The following is a 25,971-nucleotide window of genomic DNA, read 5'->3' on the forward strand; positions in this document are numbered from 1 at the left end:
TGCTTCTTTTAAAGTTCTGTGTCTGTAGTCATTCTCGATATAAGGCATAGAACTGTTTTTCCAATCTATAACGTGATTTGATGTTGAGAAATGATGAGCTAAAGTAGATGTGATGATTCTGTTATGATTGACATACCCCCACATGTTCCTTCTGTCTTATTTCAAAACTTCTAGAAGTCTGACCAATGTAAGAAAGGCCACACGTGCATGGAATTTCATATACTCCAGGACATTTGAAGAAAGGTAGCTCATCTTTGGATGATCTTAAGATGAGTAATATGAGTAAATTTTTCTCAAAAATATTTTGTTCTTATACTATTATTTTATAAAATGTATTAAGGTGCATATTTTATTGAAGTACATTTTAAGTAGAGTGTGATTGTAAAAGGCCTTTTACTTTAAAAAAATTCACTTATTGAGATTGTGTGTGTGTGTGTGTGAGTGAGTGAATGATATACTGGAGGATGCATTAGAGCTCTTTGCACAAACTGAATAATAATTCTGCATTAGGAACTGATGGGATATCAGCACAGATGGTAAAAGAGTGTTAATCTGAACTGGCTATTCATTTTACCAGGCTGTATAATTTAAGTCTCAGAACAGGAATGATTCCACAGGAGTGGAAAGAATGTATGGTAATCCTATTGCACAAGGTTGGTGCAAAGACCAATGTATCCAACTGTCGACCAATCAGTATCTCAGGAGTGGTGGTGGTGAAGATTTTAGGGAATGTTGGTTAGGGATCACATTCAGAAATGGGTTCACAGAGAATTGCTACTTTGCAACAAACAGTGTGGGTTTACTAAGGAAAGGTCATGTTTTAATAACTTACTCACATTCTGTATTAATGTACCACTGAATCAGACAAGGAGATGGATACACGATACTTTTGGATTTTGCTATGATTTTGACAGAATATAGCATGGAATTGTTGCATAAATTGGAGATTTTGAGATTCGATGATAAACTATTGTCATGGATAAGAGGATGGCTGACTGAGAGATATCAAAAAGTTGTATATGGAGGATGTGAATCTGCAAGATTCAAGGTAACCAGTGGTGTGTCTCAATACCTGTGATATACAGGTATTTGCTAATGATGCAGCAAATATCTGTATATCACATGTCAAACCCTTCCCAGTGTTATTAATGTATAAATTGAATAACAATGGGCCAAGGACTGATCCTTGAGACACACCACTGGTTACCTTGAATCTTGCAGATTCATATCCTCCATATACAACTTTTTGATATTTCTCAGTCAGCCATCCTCTTATGCATGCCAATAGTTTATTATCCAATCTCAAAATCCAAAAGTATCGTTGTATATCACTGCTCATATGCAGTACTTGCACTGGAATTGTAGGCATGGATTAAATATCCAATGTCGTATTATATTGGTGGGATTATGCTAGAAGAAACTGATCAGGCTAGGGATCTTGAAGTTTTAGTAGACAGGAAGTTGAAGTTCAAGAATCATATAGAAAAAATTGTAAATACAACTCAGAGAATAATGGCAATGCTGAAACAATTCTTGAACTATTGAACTCCTCACTTGAACTATTGCATGCAGCTCTGGACTTCTGGTTTCTGTGGTGATTGTGATACAGTGGAGAGAGTGCAAAGGAGAGTGTCAAAAATAATATCAGGATTGTGGAATACTGATTATGAGGAAAAATTGAGAACTTATAGGCTGCAGACACTAGGAAACAGGAGAAAGAGTAGTGATATGATTGAGACTTAGAAACTTCTGAAAGGGTTATACAGAATTTCAGTAGATGGAATTTTTCATTTTATGGAGGATGGGGAAAGAACAAGAGGACATCCTTGGAAGTTGAGAATGAATGTCAATAAGAAGGGGGTGAGGGTTAGAATTTTCTTTCACAGGGTGGTGTGTGATTGGAATGTATTGCCATTGGATGTTGTGTGTGCAAATAGTGTGAATGAATGAATTCAAGAACAGGTATGACAGCTAATGCAAACAGTATGGCCTCCCTTGATGAGTTCTGATGACTCCTTGGAGGTCTCTCTTAATAATAATAATACATGTGTGTTGTGTGTGTGTGTGTGTAAAAATAGGTTAAATGACTGAAAAAAGCCGAGACATAAAAGTAAAAATACTATTTGAATTAAGTAGATAGTATGACTAGTTTTGTGTTCATAGAAAACTTCTTTGGGTGCAGAGGGAACAACTAACAAAAATTGCTAAAGTAGCATATTAACATATGAAGCTGTTCTGTGTATCTCTTCATTGTTTTGCGTGTGCATGCATTCAACATCTCTTGAACGCCAAAGTTAGATGGCAGCACAATGACAGTCTGAGATTAGTGTTGAGATGTACTTGATTCAGGACGATTTCTTTGGGTGCTACATTCTTCTTTCCAGTTCATCATAGCATTGAAAGATATTTTTAGATTTGTCCCCATAAGACTGGAAGAATGTAGTTTTTCCTCATTCGTGTCAACAGAATTCAGGACATGGTTCGACAGAGCACTAACTCTGGTTCTGCCATATGCGACATCTCTTTTATATTCCTTAAGACGTAATTCGATGGATTTTTCTGTCTTGCCAAAATAAGATTTATTGCAATTGCACCAAATTCGGCAAACACTGGGATATTTCAAGTTGTTGTATTTTTGTTGTGTCCTATGAGCAAGGAATGGAATTTCAGAAGAGGAGTTTAAAGAAGTTCAGGTGTTATATTTTTTAAGAACTTTGGCTAATTTTGGCAAAACAGAACTGATATGTGGTAGGGATATGTAATCTTTTTTTACTATTTCTATTTTTAGTGTGGCAAGGAGGCGGATTAAATAGTAACTTATTAATTGTTTGTTTCGAATAACCATTTTGCTGAAAGGTTGTAAGAAGAAATTGAAGTTCTTTGTTAATGTCTTCTTCTTCTTCACAAAGGAGTGAGCAAGCACTTTTGCCTGGCATAGAGATAACACCAAGTTTTTGAGGTGGATAGTGATAGGATTGTGTATGGAGATATCTATTGGTGTGAGTTGGCTTCCTGGAAATAGAGATCTTTAATTTCTCAGAAATGCAAGTGAGTTTGACATCCAGGAACAGAAAATATCCTGGCGTTTACCAAATTTGGTGCAACTGCATTAAATCTTATTTTCGACTGATGGAAAAATCCATTGATTATGTCTTGAGGAACATAAAAGAGATGTCACATAAAGCAGAACCAGAACTAGTGCTCTAATGAGGAAAACTTCATTCATCCAGTCTTATGGAACAAATCTGAAGATATCTTTGGATGCTCTAATGAACTGGAAAGAAGAATTCTAGGATCCAAAGAAATCGTCCTCAGTCAAGTACATCTCAACACTAACCTCAGCTATAATCTCTCAGACTGTTATTGCACTGCCATCCAACTTTGTTGAATGCATGCACGCTCCCAACAATGAAGAGATACACAGAACAACTTCAAATACTAATACTCTAATGTACAGTTTTTTTTTTTTTTTAATTTTTGTTAGTTGTTCCCTCATGTTATGCACCTGAAGAGGTTGTCTATGAAGACGTAATTAGTCATGCAATCTACTTAATTAAAATAATATTTTTACTTTTATCTCTCGGCTTTGTCATTTAATCTATTTTTAAAAATAGGTCTCTCAGCCAAGTAAATCCATTATATCATACACACACACACACACACACACACACACACACACACACTTGGGTCTTTTTTTGTGTGCAGTAGATACGTTCCACAGAAAACCGCATATAAAAAATCGCAAAAAAGATCTAACTTACATTGAAAAATTAGGGATACGTTCCATAATTTTCTAAAACCGCATAAAACCGAAGCAATGAATTAAAATAATTTTTTTTTTTTTACATTTTTTTCATCAGAATTATCATCGCTATTAGACAATATTCGGCAACATTTGCAAACTGGTGTGAAATCACTTTCGTCACCAGAAGAAATAGTCAGTGCATCAGATCTGTATGGTAATGGCAATGGTTCTTCACAAACAGAATTAGCTTCACCCTCGTTCTGTACTGATTTTTTTCTTCTGACAATGTAATCAGTGATTGAACTTTGCGATGATAATTTTACTAATTTTTATACAGCTCGCGATATCTAGAGATACAGTTCTTCAGCTCACGTTGGAATTTAAAGGCTCATTCAGAATTTGTGTCATTAACAAGAAAATGATTTTCCAGTTTATTGCACAGTTCAAGACCTTCTCGAATTATATTTGCACTGAGGCGGATGGGTGTTATTTCCTCTCCACTATCGTTTTCTGGATCTTCGATGATATCTAAAGTTAATCAATATCCAATAATATCATCATCACTTAAGTCATTATCTATAAGCAATTCATCTACATCATTCTGACTAAATATATCAAAACTTTCTCCACCAAATTCATGTGCCAAAGTAATGATTTCAGCTGATAATATAGATGTTTGAATGGTTGCACTGTTTGCAACACTTCCAGGCCAAGCTGTTTTCCAGCAGGCATTTAAAGTTTGTGGTCTTATTTCAGCGATAGCAGATGCAACATGATTTAAACAGTCCAAAATAGAAAATTTTTTCTAAACGTCGTTACAGTTAATGATTCATTTTCTAGTTCATCCAATAAAAATTGAAAAGTGTGCTTAACGTAATATGTTTTTAAAAGTAGCTATTATGCCTTGATCTAATGGCTGAATAATGCTTGTTGTATTGGGTGGAAAAAAACACTACCTGCATTTGGATGTTCTAAATGCGAATGACTTGGTGTATTGTCAACAATTATTAAAACTTTAAAATCTAGAACTTTTTGCTTCATATATGTTTCCACTTCTGGTACAAAGCAATTATCGAATCATTCAGTAAATACAGCAGTTGTTACCCAGGCCTTTGTATTAGCCATCCAATGTACCTGCAGCTGTTTTAGATCTTTGCCTTTTAGAGCACGTGGTCTTAGAGATCAATTTACTAGGAGGGGTTTCAACATTCGATCCCCTGATGCATTGCTACAAAGTAACAGTGTTACTCGATGTTTGCTTGCTTTGAACCACTTGGTTTTTTCTCAGACTTTGCGATGTAAGTTTTTGACTAGGCATTTTCTTCCAAAACAGTCCTGTTTCATCAGCATTAAACACTTGATTGGGACAATATCCACCATTTTCAATAATTTTGACTAACTTCTCTTGAAAATGTTTGACTGCTTCTTGATCTGCTGCTGCAACCTCACCTGTAATCTTCACGTTATGAAGTGCATTCCTTTTTAAAAACCGGGTTAGCCATCCTTTGCTAGCCAAAAATTCTTTATCAGCCTGGGGAAGAGGAAGTAGATGGATCCAGTTGCTTCATCTGTTCATAAAACCAAAGAGCTATTTGGTAATTAAATAACCACTTATAGGAATTTTTCTTTGAGTTAATTCTTCAATCCAAATTACTAGCGCTCGTTCCATTTTTTCTAATAAAGCATCTCTTGAGTTCGATGATAATTTGGCACTTAGTTTTGTGCCAGAAATGACAGATTTTATTATTAAAATGTTAACCAATCGCCGTAGATAGCTCTCCTTTTGCTAAGCGATCTAAAATTGCAATTTTCATTTCCAAAGAACTTACTTTTCTTTGGTGCTTCTTTTTCTCCATTGGGCCAAAGTAAATCTTTAAAATAAAAATGAGCAAAATTTAGAGTTATGATAATGAAAAGACAAACAATTTACTCACATGCAAAATTAAACTTCACCATTACTCAAATAATGCCAGAATGTGCTGCAACACGCTGTTCATTATGTACAACGGAGAAACCCCGTATTTGCATGAAATATGCACTGCATAAAAAAAGATACGCATAAAATGAGACCGGAGTGTATATATATATATTTATTTTATTTTTTTTTATTTTTTTCATCCAGTATAGCGTTCCAATTGGCTTCAGACCACTTGCAATTTACAAACATGATACTCTGTTTGCTTATCATAGCTAAACAGCCAACCCAATCTTTTGTGCATTTTACCTAATTTTTTTTCCACTGGGTATTGAACATTGTTTTGGCATGGAGTCTCATCTGCTTATGTCTTCTACCATGGAACATTGAAGTAGTTGGTGAATTGTGTGGTCCCAGACAGCAGATTTAGTAGGTTAACCATTAGCTGTGTATAGGTGCAGTACTGTCGTGAAATTAGAACAAAATTTCGATTGCTTACACAAAAATATTTATTTGGGATGTCTGTATTGGCATTATGAACCAGAAGCAGGAAATAAATTGGCTAAAATGATTTCTTAGCAGTGCATCTTGCTATCACTTTGGTCTGGAGGTTCTTAGCCATCTAAACCTTTCTATATTGTTGATGTCTTCCATCCATCTTTAAACTCCACAATTTAATAATCAGTCTTCTCCCTGCATACAGAAGCCATCTGCCAGTAAATGTCACATTGTGTGCCATTCGGGGGATTGCAGAAATTGCATGTTGTTGATCCTCCAGGCAAGAGTGAGAGAGGGGGAGACCATACTTGGAATATCATAATAATAGCCGGTAGTTTCACTTACTGGGGGGGGGGGAATACAATAAGGGTTTTTGTATATTCTAAAACATTCCTTTCAGTAGTACATTTTTCAAATAAAAAAATGTTTGCAGAGATTCCTTAGTATGTGTGTATATGTATATATCTTGTTTATGTCAATATAATCTAAAATTGTTGGTTATTGACTCAGAAAGGAGGGGGTTTTTTTGTAGAAGGAAAGTCAAAAATTATTGACATCATGAATCAAACCATTCACAAACCAAGAGAAGAAGGAAAAGACAACTGGCCAGTATCAGGTAGTATTCTTTTTTCAATAAAATGATTAGTAAATATACCACTTTCAAAAAATATATATACATAAGATAATCAATAACATTACATCCAGAATTTCATTAGATTAGCAGATATCATATAGTCACTCCATAGTCTGGTGATATACCACACAGATTTTCATCAGGGATTTCAACAAAAGCCCAGAAACCTCTTCTATGCTTTTGTTGAAGCTCCAGACTCTCTGAAGCTGGAGTTCCAAGCTTCTCTATTGCGTTGAAGTTCTGAGGACAAAATACAAAAGTCATTATCAACTACTAATCAAGTTCTGTTTCTCACTGCAACACTATTGAAACCAAATAGTCCTGGGGAGTGTTTTGTTACATGAAACCTCCCCAAATTCTTGAAGCATTCATCCTCAGAATTTCAGCCCAACATCCAAGACCACCCATAGATCCTGCCAGGGGACATTATTTAGGACTTTAGGCTCAACTTTGGGTGCCATGCTTCAGCACCCAGTTTGCTTGTGTGTACATATCATATTGTACTGTGTTCCCCTAATAATACCCTCCTTGTGGAAACACCCGTTTGTGTTGGAGAAAACCTCCCAGTGATGGTACTGGCCTTTTTCATTCTTCCTCTTTTTCTTTACTTTTCTTCCCATATTCTTCGCTTTATTTCTCCTGCTGCCATCACTGGGTTCTAATGCCCTGCTGCTACCATCGTTTCCATGCAATGTGACCCATGGACATCTGGAAAGGGGGATCCTGGCGCTACAGTCCTGGATGGCCCATTCAGGATCACTCGGTTAGTGGGCTTGCCTGCAAGGGTCAGTGATGTTGCAGTAAGTTTCTCATTCCATGGTCCATGGCCAGGATTCAAGGCTTGCTGTGGTGCTGGTATAGCATCTGGGGTAGCCCCAGCATCCCACTTCATGGCGCAGTCTTTGCTTGCCAGTCAGTGATGGTTCTGTGGTGAGTGAGGAGCTCAGTTGCTGAACCCTGAACCCCTTGAGCATGAATACTTCATCTTCAAACACAAGATATATGATACTAGTATAATTGTTTTTGATCATCCATGCAACAGGATAATTCCAATGGGGAAAAAATCACCCGTCTTTATTCAAAATGGTTTAGAAGGACTGGCAAGATCTCCCAAAACTGTTAAGAGATTACTTTCTGGTCATATCCTTGTACACACATTCATCTCCATGAAACTGCTGGAAGCAGCATCAATGGGTGAATTACCAATGACAGTAACACCTCATAAAACAGTCAACTCTTGTAGAGAAGTGATTTCAGAATGGGATCTCCTTCATGTTCCTGATGAGGAGATATGTTCAGAGCATAAAGATCAGGGAGTGACAAGTATGAGGTGCATCCTGATACTTGGGATTGTCACCTGATTCTGACCAGGAACATCATACTTTTGATACACCTAAACCTCCAACATCAGCAAAAGCAGGGTATCTTAACTGTCCCATTAGAACATAGATCCTTAATCTGCTAAGATGCTTTAAATGCCAGAAATATGGGCATGCCTGTTGTGACTCTACCACCTGTGCCTGATGTAGTAGTAAAAAACATGATAACAAATCTTGCTCTGCAAAAAAAAAAAAAAAAAAGGAAAAAAAAGCTAAATGTGTCATCTCTCTGGGAGATCATCCAGCTTACTCTCATACATGTCAGAAGTAGAAAGATGAAAAAGAAATACAAAAAATTAAAACAGAACAAAACATATCATATCAGGATTCAAAAGGAAAGTTAGCTACCACCATACCTGCTCTGAGATCCTTTTATGCTGAGAAGGCAACGATTAAGAAAGTGCCAACAGCAACTCAAACTCATATGTCTGTTCCATCATCTGATAATTTAACCATACCTGAACTTTATGATTGCAAGTACTTCTCTGTTGAGTGCATCAATCACATAACCTACGGTCTTAGTCCACAGACGACTCCAAAAATGGTTCCATTCAATGAAGAACTCACTTAAAAAAATTATGGCAAAGGTACTTAAGTATAAAGAGCTAATAAGCTTCATTTCGGCAATGAAAACATTACTTAAATTAAGGGGATATTAAATCCCACATAGTTTTAAAACCGAATAAGAAACTCAAAGATCGGAATCAGAGAGTTTCTTGCCGAATATAGTAAACTATAAAGTATCGGCGACACTAGCGTTAGCCAATGCAAGTGATCCTAGTACGTAGTACAATACCGGGGCAACTCGTTGCAAAGGTGGGGGAAAATTCAGATCGCTATTCTTAGGTATTTTCCATAATGTAAAAACACATTTCCTAGGAAATGTATGCTGTTATTACATTATGGAGGGAGGTCACTACCCAGACCGGTTTCAGCCTTTTTTGAGACTTCATCAGTGAGTAGCTAGACCTAATACCAAAGTGTATAGCGAAAAGAACTTATGTACTCTGCGAACGAGTTTTCCAAACAGGTGCAACCATTAAGTTACTTAAGTATAAAGAGCTAATAAGGCTAACGCTAGTGTCGCCGATACTTTATAGTTTACTATATTCGGCAAGAAACTCTCTGATTCCGATCTTTGAGTTTCTTATTCGGTTTTAAAACTATGTGGGATTTAATATCCCCTTAATTTAAGTAATGTTTTCATTGCCGAAATGAAGCTTATTAGCTCTTTATACTTAAGTAACTTAATGGTTGCACCTGTTTGGAAAACTCGTTCGCAGAGTACATAAGTTCTTTTCGCTATACACTTTGGTATTAGGTCTAGCTACTCACCGATGAAGCCTCAAAAAAGGCTGAAACCGGTCTGGGTAGTGACCTCCCTCCATAATGTAATAACAGCATACATTTCCTAGGAAATGTGTTTTTACATTATGGAAAATACCTAAGAATAGCGATCTGAATTTTCCCCCACCTTTGCAACGAGTTGCCCCGGTATTGTACTACGTACTAGGATCACTTGCATTGGCTAACGCTAGTGTCGCCGATACTTTATAGTTTACTATATTCGGCAAGAAACTCTCTGATTCCGATCTTTGAGTTTCTTATTCGGTCTTAAAACTATGTGGGATTTAATATCCCCTTAATTTAAGTAATGTTTTCATTGCCGAAATGAAGCTTATTAGCTCTTTATACTTACGTAACTTAATGGTTGCACCTGTTTGGAAAACTCGTTCGCAGAGTACATAAGTTCTTTTCGCTATACACTTTGGTATTAGGTCTAGCTACTCACCGATGTAGCCTCAAAAAAGGCTGAATCCGGTCTGGGTAGTGACCTCCCTCCATAATGTAATAACAGCATACATTTCCTAGGAAATGTGTTTTTACATTATGGAAAATACCTAAGAATAGCGATCTGAATTTTCCCCCACCTTTGCAACGAGTAGCCCCGGTATTGTACTACGTACTAGGATCACTTGCATTGGCTAACGCTAGTGTCGCCGATACTGTATAGTTTACTATATTCGGCAAGAAACTCTCTGATTCCGATCTTTGAGTTTCTTATTCGGTTTTAAAGCTATGTGGGATTTAATATCCCCTTAATTTAAGTAATGGCAAAGGTATTACGTAAACCATCAGGCACCCCCACAGAAAAAATGGATAAATTAAACTTGCCAGCTGACCATGACACATCATATGTATGGAATATTTTAACAGAGGAAGAGATGGATACTGGCCATCCATAATCCCCAAAAAGTCTATAGTCTATAAATATAAACCTGACGAAGGTAAGCCCTCAACTTCCTGAAAACCAGGCAAATCTGTAAAGCCAAAACAATAGGAAAATTTTTACAATGGAATGTCATGGGTTTTGCTAGAATGTCGATGATATCAAGATTTTGCTGCAGAAACACAAATCTTTCTGTCTACAGGAAACATACTTAAGACCCAATGAGGGGGCCCTACCTTAAGGAATTTCACTGTTGTGCACAAGGACAGAACTGGAGGAGGTCCTGCTCTTGGAGGAGGAGTAACCATAGTGGGCAGCCATAATGTCCAGCTTAATACTTCTCTGGAAGCAGGTAGCGATTCACCTGTCTGTGGGATTTCTTGTCACAGTATGTTCAATTTATTTACCACCGAGTGCTGAGTTAAATGCGATCAATTTTGATCACCTTATCTTGCAAATGCTTGAATCCATACTTTTTATGGGTGACTTTAATGGTCACAATACTCCAATTAGTGCCAACACAAATAGACAAGGTCATTCTTGTAATGGAGGCTGTTGCTGCATTGTTCAGGCAGCAACATCCTCCATTCCAAGAACATTTCAATTGCCATGCTTTCCAAAGCCTTAGTGGAACCCAAATGCCAGGGAGCCAAATAAGATCAACACAGAGCATGATATATATTTCATAGATACTCTACCACATCAAACTTAATAGCTTTTAAGCGTGCACATTATTATTATTATTATTATTTGTCACCTTTAGGGAGTCCAAAGACTCATCGAGGGAGGGCATCCACTCTACAACTCTGCTTCCAGCACTCACAATTCACCAACTGATTACAACTACACCAACACCATCTACTGCCGACCACCATCAGTGTGAGACATCAGAGTCAAAAACAATCTTAGATCCAATTTACTTTATCAATAACCAATGCAAAAATTGTATCGATAAAATAGTCTTAAGTTTCTGATTCCAAAGCTATTGCAGACACTTTGGGATAAACTTTTGCCAGAATCTCAACAAAGCTTCGTATCCTCCTGAATGTTTAATATTGAAAGAGCAGCAAGAGAAACAAAAGCTAAATTTTTCTACCAATGTGCTTGAGCCATACAATAAACCTTTTGTTAAGGAGGAACTCTTTTACTGTCTCATCTCGTCCTAGTGCAGTAGGGCCTGATGACATCCATTATGAAATGATAAAATGCCTCCCATCATTTTCTGTGGATCTCCTTCTCTTAATATACAACAGAATATTTGCAGAAGAGTTTCTGGATTCTCAAAACCAGGAAAGGATCTAACACAAGCAAATAATTATCGACCTATGTTTCTGAGCAGCTGTCCTTGTAAGATAGCTAATGCCAGACTTCTCTGGTATTTAGAAAGCAACAATCTTCTCTCCAATACACAATGTGGCTTTTGTAGACATCGTTCAACTTTAGATCATTTAGTCTATTTAGAAACTTGTAAACATCAAGCATTCATGAAGTAAGAACATCTAGTTTCAGTTTTCTTTGACATGGAAAAAGTTTATGACACAGCCTGGAGATATGGCATATTAAAAGACCTCTGTAACCTAGGTCTCAGAGGACACCTTCCTGTATTTATTAAAAATTTTCTGTCTAGCCAAAAGTCAGAATGGGAAGTTCACTACCAAAGTTAACTCAATCACTGAACAGCTTCTTTCCACAATGACAATGCTCTATATGTTGATCACTTCGATTTATTGTCACTCTTGTGACATGAGGGTAATTTGAAAGACAACTTCAGCAAGCAATTGATCATGTTGCTCTATGGATTCTTAGTGATGGGTTCAGATTTTCAACAGAAAAGAAGTGTCTGTGTATACTTCTGTAGAAAATGCACTCTTCACTCAGATCCTGAATTAAGAATAGGACAAACTGTTATTCCAGTGGCAACAGAAGCTAAGTTCTTGGGACTCGTCTTTGACAGAAAACTTACTTTCCTTGCAAACATTCATCGACTAAGAGAAAAGTACAAGAAAGTATTGAATCCCCTTTGCACCCTGTCCTCTACTTAATTGGTGGGAGATTGATCATCATTGCTGTCTTCATCACACTTATTCAAAGCTGGATTATGGAACTCAAGTCTATGGCTCTGCAAGGCAGAATAACCCGCAGTGGATGGATCCCATCCATCATTAAGGTATACAGATAGCTACTGGTGTCTTTCACACATCAAACACTCGGTCTTTATGATGAAACAAACGAACCAGCTCTATCACTTAGATGGAAACAGTTGTCTCTTAATTATGTCTTAAAGATAAAGTCTCTTCCAAATCATCTTACATGGGCCTAGTCTCTTTTCTCTGCATTGAGAAGCTCAATATCACATGCACGTCTGATTGCTATGTGTCCTTTTGGTATGCCTGTTAAAGAGACTATGCAAGCTGTCAGCATGAATGTTGACAACATTGCCTATGGCAAATATACACCCCCTCCATGGCAGGTTTGCACTCCATTTTATAATCACTTTGTCAACCACAGAAGTCTCATCCACCATCTGTCTACCCACAATTTTTGATGCACACAGAGCAGCCTGTTCTGATTTCTTGCTTGTCTATACTGATAGCTCAAGAAATGACACCTGTGTTGGCTGTGCTTCTGTTTCCTGACATTACTATCTCTAACCAGATCCCACCTGATTGCAGCAATTATACAGTAGAGTTTCATTCCATTCAGTTTCACTTCTGCATATAAAAGAAAACTGCTATCAAAAGTGTATAATTTATACAAACTCATTTAGCTCTTTACTGGCTATCTCCTCTCCTATGTGTAATCCACATCAAGTGCTGTATGAGGTGTTACACCTGTTGTACAAAATGAAAACCCTTAATTTTGATTCATTTGTGCTGGATTTCCAGCCACATTGGAATTAAGGGAAATGAGACTGCAGATGCTGCTGCTAGATTAGTTCATAATTTCTCTACATTCTGTTTGACAGTACCATATGCAGACTGCTGACAGCAGCAGTTTATAAGATCGAAACTAATTGCTCAGTGCCAGTCATCATGACGGGAAGCATTGACAAACAAATTACATGATGTTAAGCCTGAAATTAAGCATTTTCATTCTACTCAACGTAGAAAGAGAAGAAAGCAGGTTGATCTTCCTAGACTGCATAGGTCACAGTCATCTCACACATTTTTATTTACTGAGGGCTGATAACCCACCTGTGTGTGAAAAATTCAATATGCAAAATGCAAAAATGCATATTCAGGTGGAGTGCTAGCACTTTACATGGAAGAAGAATGAAATTTATACCTATTTAGCCAAGCTATTTATGCTCAGGCAGATGTTATCAGACCCAGACAGATTGCATGATATTTTTAACCTTTTCCAAAGAATTAATTTGTACAAACACATTTATTATTTACTAATTTACCTTTGACTATTTATGTACTACTACTACTATAGCCTCAGACCTTGTGTATTTCGGTGTTCTTTGATGTAATTTGTTTATATGTAGCTGTTACATTGCTAAACTTAATATTTGCATGCATATTCTTTACTAATTTGTCTTTGATTATTTATGTACTGCTGTAAATACCTTGCATGTTGCTTTCACCTTTGCTGTAATTTTATGTATATGAAGATGCTGCATTGCTTAACTTAATTTTTGTACACACATATTATTTACTAATCTTTAAAGGTATCTGTGGCATGACTTTAAACAACAAATTACATGATAACCACAGTAATTAACTCTAATGAAATGAAAGTACGGATATTCGTACTGAAAATAACAGTACATCATCAGTGCGCAGAAACAAGCAAATCAAAGAAACAGAAATACAAGCTAAGAACAATTAGTTTACCAATTAAAAACAGTTGTCGTTGATAGAAATTAATATATAATATTAAAACTATTTTTGATGGTTACATAAAATGAGAATTTTCACAAACTTTTGTGGAGACAATCGTTCCGATTCAGATTTTGGCCAATGTAAAAGGACTTCACAACTTTCTTTGAAAAAGCATTCATATTTAAAACTGCTTCTATGGAGAAGACAGCTTCTTACGTGCACAGTCCGTGATAATTTATCAGCCAGTGTTTATCGAAAACCTACATTTACTGGCAGATATGTTCATCAAATGCTGCTCATCACACCTCTCAAAAAAATTGGTGTTATCAAGTCTTTAATTAATAAAACACATAATGTATGCTCCTCTCCCTCAAGCTTACAACTAGAACTTCTCACTATTAAAATTTTAATGGAATTTAATGGTTACAATCCTCATCAAATCCAGTGATGCAGGATTCCAATCCCTTATATTTCTGGTGTCTCTAAACCTATTGATAGAATTTTGAAGAAGTATCATGTTATTCCCACATATTTTCCGATCAACAAAATTTCTCATCTGTTACCATCTACGAATGACAAACTGTCACCCCCTATCATTAGTTGCCGTTTACCAGATACCTTGCAAATGTAATCTGACATACTTTGGGCCGTTCTGTGGAAAAAAGATTTAATGAACATCAGTATTATATTGAATACATGAAACCTCAAAATTATGGTCTGGCACAACATAGTATTGATACTAAACACAGTATCCAGTGGGATGAAGCTTGTCTTCTCTGTAGAAGCAGTTTTAAATATGAACGCCTTTTCAAAGAAAGTTGCGAAGCCCTTTAACATCATCCAAATCTGAATTGGAACAATTCTCTCTCTCTCTCCCCCCCCCCCAAAGTTGGGGAGATTCTCATTTTATGTAATCACCAAAAATAGTTTTTATATTATATATTAATTCCTAGCATGTGGCAACCATTTTTAATTGGTAAACTGATTGTTGTACATACCTTGTGTTCCCATTTCTTTGATTTTCTTGTTTCTACACGTAGATGTACTGTTATTTTCAGTATGAAATATCTGTACTTTCATTTCATTAAAGCTAATTACTGTAGTTATCGTATAATTTGTTGTTTATATTATTTACTAATTTATCTTTGACTGTTGTATTGCTGTAACCTTTGGCCTTGTGTCCTGCTGTAACCTTTGCTTCGGTACAATATGACCTTTGCTGTTTTTTGTGCAAATAATGGCAATATGACTGCCAAAATATCAGAGCAAAATATGGGAGCCAGACCCAGAGGTGGTGATACTAAGGTGGAAATAATGCAGAAGTCATATCACCATATACCAGTTGCTTATTCCTTAGCATCACCACCTCTAGGTCTGGCTCCCACTGATGAGACCTCAATAAAGATCGAAACCGGTCTGGGTAGTGACTCTTCCCTTAATGCATAGCATTATACATGTCTGCAAGGAGATGTGTTTTTCATTATGGGAGATGCTAAGGCAAGTGATTATTCCACCTTTACCACGAGTTGCTCCAGTCCTAAAAATAGTTCAGGCGCAAACTTTGATGGCTTACACTTGGATAAAGGATTAAACCAAATATAATTGGTAGCATAGCCAAGTGAAAAAAAAAAAAAAAAAACTTCCATTTACTGAACTGTTTAAGAATTCTGAAGCCCTGTTACATTTTCCTGAGGTAAATGAGAACAATGGATTATCTGTGCCAGAAGTGTGGGAAATTCTGATCTTAATCAAAAATTAAATTGTATTAGTTCTTAGGCACTATTTTACTATGTCGTTTTAGTCCATTGATAGTTTTACAACAGTGAAATGCATCATCACTGATATTGATCACTTGCCATGCAGTTGATTGCCTTGTTTAAAACTCACTGTTTATTTTTATATTGCCTTTTTTTATTTTATTTTTTATATGAATCTGGTCCACAAAAGGTTGTAAACCTATCACACATTTTATCTGTGTGACTGTATGTGTAAATTTTCATTTTATCTACATCAGTACCATTTTTGTCTTAAAGGTAAATAATCCAGAAACCCTGCTCTAGAGACGACTGAATATGATACTTTTTTTCACTTCAAGTCCTGATTAATCAGGATTTGAGATTGTACTGTTCTAAAATGTTAAATGTTTTAAGTATCAGAATAAGTAAATAGTAATTTTTCTGCTATACATATGTGTATATAAGAACTTCCAGTTTTTTTTTTTTTTTAATGCAAAAACACCAAAGCTGATCATTTATGCAAAGTGTACATTACTCAGTTTGGAAACCCTGTCAGGCTTAGGCTAGGTTAGGTTTCAGAAATAAGATCAAATGCACTAATATCAGGCTTTGGCCTTTTTCAAGAAATATAAAAGGAGATATTGAACCATTAGTCGACTTCTCTACTGAAGAAAGTCTATAGGTTAGAACTAGTATGTGAGAACTATATGCTTGTATCCTAACATTAACCTCAGTTTCTGAAGTGATTAATTGGCATCTTCTCTGTGATTAAAATTTTGCTTTGGAATTGTCATAAAAGTAAAAAACGGTTATTTTTGCTTCATTATTTTATTATTATTACTCCACAAAGCACCTAGGCTCGTTACAGGAGGTGACTCTCCAATTTTCCCAACTTTACTCCACCTATGAAATGCAATTTTTTATTTTAATTTTGTGTTCTCTAGCCTGTTCTTATAATATACACACACAAACACATACATACACTGTTTGGAAAGAAGTCAATGGATATCATAGTGTGAGGAACAAACAGCCTTGGCACCAACCTCAATAAGATGTAAGACCTCCTTTCACTGCGATGACTGCAGCAGTCCTAGAGGTACATACTTTCCACAAAGTGTGTACCTCTAGGTATGTACAAATATAGGTAATGTACACTTGTACAAAGTGTGTACAAGTGTACAATAGTGATCAGTGAGAATTTGGGACCACTCTTCCTGTGGGCATATAATGAGGTCCTGGATTGTTGTGGGGCAGACATCCCTTGACCTCATCCTAAGCTGCAGTTCATCCCACAGATGTTCAATAGGATTGAGATCAGGGTTCTATCGAGGCCAGTTATGTATGGTGATGCTCATATCCACAAACCACACAATTACAGCAGCAGCCTTATGATACAGAGCATTGTCTCTTGCTGAAATAGACAACAGTCTGTTCCATAGAAATACCACAAAGTAGGAAGCATTGCATTGTCTAGAACATAGGTTCCCAAACTTTTTCAGTCCACCGCCCACTTTGCAAGACAAATTTTGTAATGCCCTCCATTATAACAGTTTTCCGCATTCAAGCTGTTTGATATTTTTGACGTAAATAGCAACTAATGATACATTACTGCTTATGCCGTTAAATTTTTAAAAAGAAGTGGCCAATATGTGTTTCATCTTGAACACAGTTATTGCTATACCGATTTTGGTGAAACGTAGCCCATATGTAAAGATTGTAAAATGTATGCTCGAATAACATTATGCACATACAATGGTTTAAATATGAAAATGTGGAATACAATTAAGAGATTGCATTGCATTAGTAAGAATCTTATTGTGATAATTAAAACACCATTAAATTATTACAAAATTGTTTATTTCTAACTTATAAAGTAAAAATACAAAGCAAAAATAACAAATTAATGTGACGTTTCATACAATGGTTTAAATATGAAAATTCGGAATACATACTAAGAGATTGCATTGCATTAGTAAGAATCTTATTGTAATAATTAAAACACCATCAAATGTATTAGATGGTTTATTTCAAACTTACAAAGTAAAAATACAAAGAAAAAATAAGAAATTAATGTGAAGGATGAGCCTAGTGCATTTTTAAAAGTTTGTTAATATCGGGTTCAACTTTTGTTAAAAACAGTCGTAAATCGCCACGCTCAGTTATATGCAATCGGTTCCTTTTCTTAGATAGTAAATTCACTACAGCACTAAACCCACGCTCAGCCAAATAAGAAGATGGAAATGCAATTAAACATTTCTGCACTATTTCCCATAATCCAGGGTACAGTGTCGGTATTGATTTTTGAAGCCAGAACTCTTTGTATCCAATTTTGAATTTTATTTTTAGTTCATTTGTTGTGAGTTCCACTTCTAAATTTGATGATCCTGCTGTGCTTACATGTGAGAAAGGATCTAGAACCCAATTTGGTATATTCATGTTTAGAATATCCTTGAATTGCTCATTGAAATCAGCATGGAGAACCTCCAAGTGTTGGCAGTATGTAAGTAAATCTTCCTTTTTGAGAGACACTGCTGATAAATTTGAAAAGTGGCTATATTCCCCTCGGCCCATATTCCGCTCGAACAGAAGTTTCCCTACAAAAGCGGCAATAACATTTTTTGTTTTAATTAAATTCAATTCATCACCTTGTAGTTGTAGATTGACTTCATTAAATATTTTATAGGGGTCTGTCAAATAATGTCATATTTGGATGTAATCAGGTTGGCCCGCAATCCGTCATCTCTGTTTTATAGGAACTCTAGTACTGAATCAAACAAATTGTAAAATCGATTCAGACAAATACCTTTTGAATGCCAGTGGCCAACTTCTGTGTGAAGCAGCAAATGATTGAAATCTTCATCGTTTTCACTACAAAGTTGGCTAAACAATCTGTCACTCAATGAATTGCTTCTAATCTTGTTGATTACTCTAATAACGTAATGGAGCGACGTGTGCAGGCGTTCACTTAAATTTTTCGCAACCAAATATTGACGATGAAGAACACAATGTATAGCGAGTACATTTGGTACTGCTTGTTTCAAATGCACTATGAAACCCTTGTGGCACCCTGTCATTGCTGGAGCACCATCAGTAGCAGCAGACAAAATATTACGAATAGGAATGTCTTTCTCATGAAAAACTTATTCATGATATTAAACATAGATTCTCCCTTTGTATCTGCTTCCAAGTTTTTAGCAAATAATAATTCTTGACAGACTTTTTCTTCTTTTATGAATCGTACGTATGATAAGAGTAGTGGTTCATTATTTGGGAGAGTTCATTCATCGAGTTGAATGGAAAATTGGCATGTCTTCAAATAATCGTACAATGATTTTTCAACGTCTTCAGCCATTTCATCGATTCTTCTTTGCACTAAATTATTGCTCAAAGGAATTTTCCTGATGATATCTGACACTGGCTTATGAAGCACAGTGTTTATTATTTCTTTTACTGCTGGCAAGATTAATTCCTCACCAATTGTGTGTGGTTTTCCCGCTTTTGCGATTAATAATGAAATATTATAAGAAGCTTGTAATCCGTCATTATCTTGTTTAGTGGATGACGTAAAAAGTTTTGATATCGTTTTTTAGACATTTAAAATATTTTTCTTCTAGTACTTGAAAATAGGACAAATCTTTATCCTTTTTGTCAGCATGCATTTTAGTCAAATGCTCTTGTTGCCTAGAAGGCTTCATTGCTTCATTTGAAAACAGTTTTTGGCAAATCAAGCAAATGGGTAATAATTGGTTCGTAGGAGACTGAATAAAACCATATTTCAAATACTCAATACTGTACTGTCGACATTTCTTCTTATATTTAGACATAATGAAGTAATAAAATTTGCAAAAATATTCACAAAATATAAGATTTAATTTACACTTTGTATGAATCCACTTATCTATCACACTTTCGACTGATGATTGTTGGCAAAGCACACAAAAAATAATGAAACTTATTCCTAAACCACTGGTATTTATAGATTTGAAATCTAGCTCGAATCGACTTGCATGCATTGACTTGTTTGCGATACCATCGTACTCGTGCTTTGAACAAGTCACTGCAAGCACCCATATTCCTGTCAAAACATGCTGAATTGAGTGAATTATCTATGTAATAGTTGACCAACATACTACTAGTTAAGACTCGTCTGCTGCATGAATAGACTAAAGCCTGTATGGTACGATCAATTTTTACAATAGCAAAAAATGAATACATTTTTTAAGTATATAAAAAATAGAATTAAAATATCCTGTGTGACACATTCAATTTTTTATTTTGCACGCAAGCGCATTTTGTTCGTTCGACCACGACATTGTCCGAATAATTATAAATAATAATTAATAAATAAAATAATTACACAAGATATAAACAACAAACCTACAAAACATAACCACAGAAAACAGTATAATAAGTTTCAAATAATATTTGCTTTGTTTTTTCCCTCCAGTTATCAATATAAGTTAGTACTAACTAGGCTAACTAAAATTTACGATTTTATTTCTTTCTTGCCATTATTATTTTTACTTGTAATATTAAATTATATAAAATTCGGTTTATTTTTGTACAAATCAATTAGAAAAGTGGTTTTAATAATAACAGTAATAACACTATCAATAACACTATTGATAGTGTTATTACTGGATCTATTACCGTTATTACCGGACGTCCACTAACAGACTGTGAACGTTTTGTTTTATCAAAAGGACACGATTTCGCTGTTACGCCGAATAAAGTGCCAATTATCGATTTTTTTCATAACATAGACAGGGGTATTCGATCCTTATCCCAAAAAACAGCCAACAGATTACGTTTTGAATGTGCACAAATTCTTTTTCATGCCAAGCCCCTCGTCCTAATCTTTCTTACTCTGAGTTTAAAGCGTTGAAATCACTAAAGAATAACAATAATTTAATTATTATGAAAGCTGATAAGGGGAAGGCTGTAGTGATTCAAGATAGGAAGGAATATGAGAGAAAAATGTCTCGTTTACTTCGCAACTATTCAACTTATAGGCCTCTTACATCGGATCCTACCCGGAGTCAATTGAAGAGACTTAATTCTCTTATAGATAATGTATCTACATGGAATGAAGATCAAAAGAAAAAACTTAAAACCTTCTTCGGTCGTCCACCTAGATTGTATGGGCTTCCAAAAGTTCATAAACCAGGCATTCCGTTAAGACCAGTCGTAGATTGTATAGGTTGCCCCACTTACAAAATCTCAAAATTTTTATCAAATTTACTCTCCTCTTCAACTAGAAGAACTGATACTTATATAAAAAATACTTTGGATTTCAAAAATAAAATTTCAGATCTTCATTTGGACGTTTCTGATATCATGATCAGTTTAGATGTTGTTTCTTTATTTACAAATGTGCCTCTTTCAGAAAGTATTGAATTACTACAACAGGAATTTCCTCCAGACATTGTAAACGTATTTGATTTTGTAATAAATTCTGGTTATTTTTCCTTTAAAAATAAGTTGTATCAACAAATTGAAGGAACAGCAATGGGTAATCCTCTTTCTCCTGCTATCTCCAATTTCTTTATGGAACATTTTGAACAACGTATCTTTGACAACATTTCTCCCAGACCTACTCATTGGTACAGATATGTCGATGACATTTTTGCTGTATGGAATGGCTCTTCTGATGAACTTCAACAATCAAATCCTAGGATCAAGTTTATCCTAGAAGTAGAATCAAATAAACAGTTAGCCTTTTTAGATCTTCTAATTCTTCGCCAACCAGATGGTAACCTACATTTCTCAGTTTATAGAAAGAAGACTCACATAGGCCATTATATCCATGCAGAATCTCATCACCATCCCAGTCAAAAGGCAGGAACTATTAAAACACTGGTTCATCGGGCCCACTCCTTTTGTTCTACAGACGATCTTTTACAGAAAGAACTACAATATATAACTTCTTCCTTTCTATCTAATGGTTATAAGAATTGCTTCATTAAAAGAACTTTGAGTAGTTTTAATATGTCTTCCTCTTCAAACACAGAAGAAATAATGCGCATTACTATCCCTTATGTACAAGGCATCAGTGAACGTATAGCAAAAGTTTTAAAACCACTGAATATTTTTGTTGCCTTTTGACCGTTTAGAAGAATCTCCACCTTTCTCACTTCTCCTAAAGACAAGCTTCCACACCTTAATCATCCAGGTGTCTACCAGATTCCTTGCTCTTGTGGATTATATTATTTCGGACAAACGGGAAGATCTGCCTCTATTCGGCTAGAAGAACACCAATCTTATTTTGAATACTTTAAACCTGAAAAGTCTGGACTTGCAGAACATGCCATCTTCACCAGACACAGAGTTCATTGGAGAAAGACAAAAGTTCTTCACAAAAGTCAGTTTCTCATGGAACGCCTTTATAAAGAAACATGTGAAACTCTACTTCATTCTCCTAACTTAAACAGATCCGATGGCTTACGTCTATCCTCTTTATGGGAGATAGTACTTTACAAATCAGCTCATCTTTCCTAACTTTTTATTGTATTGATTTTTTTTAATTTTATTTTATTTTTTATTTATTTTATTTTATTTTATTTATTATTTATTTTTTATTTTATTTTATTTTATTTTATTTATTATTTTTTTTAAGGAAAGTTATTGACCTTTTTAGTTATCTTACACCAGCTACTTAGGTGGTGCTTTTTGGAATTGTCCGTTATTGTTTAATTTGAGCTTAATGTACTGAAGATGCCTGTGACATACAGGCAAAAATTATACTATTAAATAATCTTTGTACGTGAGTTTTTTCCGTTATTAATTTTGTATCAATATTTAAATTTTAAATGATTATCTAATCGCAAAATCATGAAAATAATTAATTTTTAAATATATATTATTAATTTCTTCTATAAAGAGCCACCGACCCTTAGACCGCCTGAACATCCCCAAATGCTTCTGATCCCACTATAGCCCCCCCCCAGAAGGCTTCAGCACCCACTGAGGGAGCGGTACTGCCCACTTTGGGAACCTATGTCTGGAATATGCTGATACCTCTCGAGTTCAGTGTTTGTGGCACTACAAACAGAATTCCAAGGGCAACCCATGAAAAACAGGGTCATATCATCACACCGCCACCTCCTAATTTCATAGTTGGGGTTGTGCACTCTGGTAAGAGTGCACAACCCCAACCATCCATCTGCTCAGTAGAAGGTGTGACATGATTTGTCTCTCCATAACATAGCTTTCAAAGCTTCTACATCCCACTGTATATGCTCCTTGAACCACTGAAAACTATGCTGCATGTTGGTTCGGATAATGTGGGACTCGTATATTATGGTCGCACCATGTTGTACCTCGATTCGGAATGCTTTTGTGCAGATTCATGTTTATGGTCAATGTCCAGAACTCTTCATTCAGTGTGTCGGCCAACAAATGGCAGTTTTTATATATTATGCTTCTTAACACCCCATGGTTGTGTCCAGTGAGTGTGGTGGGTCATCCACTGTGGGTAGCACTTGCAGCTGACTCCCTGCATTTCCATCTCTGTATGATGTAACTGATTGTTGACCTGGGATGGCCCAATTTCTCAACTAAAAAAATAGGTCTGTAACATGGCATCCTGTCACAACACCTTTTTCAAACTCTGTAAGTTTTCTTCTTATTTTTTCAAAAATTGTTTCGACTAGCATTCCTGAGCTGATTTATAAACATAGCAGTCAAGAAGAAAAAGAAAAACATCCTGCATCCAGTCCAGTGTAATTTCTGTTGGAAGTTTTTCTGCTTGGTTATACTATAAATTATAGATACCAAGAAATTATATACTTGGTTTAATCCTTTATTCAAGTGTAAGCAAACAAAGTTTGCACCTGAAGTATTTTCAGGACTTGGCAACTTGTATAAAGAAGCTATTGACTTTACATCACTGCCTTAGTATCCCATAATGCAAAGCACATATCCTTACGGAAATATATAATGCTTTGTGTGATTGTGAGGGTCACTACCTAGATCGGTTTCGACTTTTAAGTCTCATCAGTGGGAGCCAGACCCAAAGGTGATACTAAGGTTTATATGAGTTGACCCAGTCCTGAAAATACTTCAAGCACAAACTTTGTTTGCTTACACTTGAATAAAGGATTAAACCAAGTATATAATTTCTTGTTGTCTTTAATTTATAGTGTAATTTCTAGAATGAGCATTCCCTTTTTTTTTTTTTTTTTTTGTCAGTTTCACTAGGTAAGACTGACGAAAACCTACAGCACATTAAGTATTGTGCATAAGTAGAGGGTGATCTCTTATTGGTTATTCCTAAATAAATTCAGAAACATTTACAATGGATTCTTCTCCACAGCCTCTTGGCTGAAAAACAAAGATGCTATAATTTGGTTATTTTGCTTTTGGATTTTTCTTTCTTGATATCCCTTTGCAACTTATATTAGCATTACCAAACATTCTCCTTATTCTTGTGTCCTTGTATCATTTTTATAATATGTTCATAATCTTTTGCAGTTAGATATGCAAATATAATTATTGATGTATGTACATATACATTCATGTTTTTTTTTCTCATAATAAATTCATAACTTTTGATAATTTTGTAAGAGGTGTAGTTTATGAAATTAATTCAACTTATACTAATTTACCTCCCAAAAACAGAAAAATTAGTTATTCCAGTTCATAAGAGAGCACGGTTCATTGGATTGGGCGGACATAATTTAAAAAAACTTATATCAGAAACAGGTAAGACTAAAATCATTCTGTCTTCTATTTGTATAAAAACAAAGGACTTTTATATAATAAATTTCAGTGTCCCTATTTTTTCAAAATCTGAAGTGTGAATCACATTTCAGTTATTCAAATCGAAGTGTTACATTCTACAATATTTCTTTAAAAATGTTTATAAATTTAATTTAGATTCCATTTATAATATTCTAGTTGCTATCTATCCTGAAACAATTAGAACATGAGTCAACTCTCACTACAGAGTTGTCAGCACTCCAATATAATGTCATTTCAAGCTTCTAAGTTAATTTCTGACTGAATCAGTCCAACTAGATCGTAGTCTTCCTGAGGGTCTTTTCCTGCTATCATGTTATCAAACACCGGTTTTGCTAACCTTTCATCTCCCATACCACTAGATTAGCCCTGCTCATACATTCTTAAATGTTGATGATGTCATGTTCCTTTCTAATATTTTCATTTTTAATATGATTCTGCTATCTTTTCACACTCCTAATTTTTCTCAACTCTTATGTCTTTGGTCTCTAGCCTTTGATTAAGTGCTTTATTTCTAACCCACCTCTCAGATCCATAACAGAAAATTATTTTGAAAAACTCTTGCATGCTGGCTCTCCACCATATCAGCTTTGCTTATTCTGTTATATATTTCCATATTTAAATTGCCATTGTCATTAAAAAAACGGTGGGTAAATAGATGAAATATTTTACTTATGCTGTTGCTTCTGCATTAAGATTGCAGTTGAAGATTTTTTAAGTTCCTGTCTATTTTCATAGTTTTGGTCTTTTTATTGTTGATTTTCATGCCAAATTTGTTGTTATATTGTTATTCAATTTGGTTAGAGAATCCTCAAGACTCACTAGATGTGTTTATGCAGCATTACCTGCATAAAGCAAAGAGCTAAGTTTGATATCTCCATTTCTAATATCAGGCAGGTTTGATGCCACTTTCTTTTATAATGTGCAATCCACATACATTCAGTGGACAAAACATTAGCGATACCTACCTAATAGAGTGTTAATCCTCCTTTAGCATGAACAACAGCCTATACTCTCTGAGGCATTGATTCCACCAGATGCTGGAGGTAATTCCAGCCATGCCTGTTGCAGCACTATCCACAACTACACTTTAGACGTCAGTCCTGGATACATGAATCTAAAGTCTCCCTCTATTATGGCCCAGAGAGAGATTCGATCGGATTTAAATCCAGGGACCTTGGGAGCTACTGGATGGTCCCAAACTCAGATGAGTGTTCCTCAACCCATGCCTGAGTGGTTGCAGCCCTGTGGGGCAGCATATTGTTCTG

At 35.5% G+C, this 25,971-nt stretch overlaps 1 protein-coding gene across 1 annotated transcript in view; it reads left to right on the forward strand.

Moving 5' to 3' along the window:
* PNPase (polyribonucleotide nucleotidyltransferase 1) overlaps window positions 1-25,971 on the forward strand; it is a 440,058-nt gene that overhangs the window by 327,392 nt on the left and 86,695 nt on the right. The window contains exons 18-19 of the mRNA XM_090395838.1: window positions 6,691-6,774; window positions 24,584-24,667. Coding sequence (XP_090251964.1) covers window positions 6,691-6,774; window positions 24,584-24,667 — 168 coding nt within the window. The remainder of the gene's footprint in view (window positions 1-6,690; window positions 6,775-24,583; window positions 24,668-25,971) is intronic.

This window comes from Typopeltis vanoorti, chromosome 7, assembly GCF_054136105.1.
Source record: "Typopeltis vanoorti isolate ZY-2024b chromosome 7, IOZ_Tvanoo_1.0, whole genome shotgun sequence".
NCBI lineage: Eukaryota > Metazoa > Arthropoda > Arachnida > Uropygi > Thelyphonidae > Typopeltis > Typopeltis vanoorti.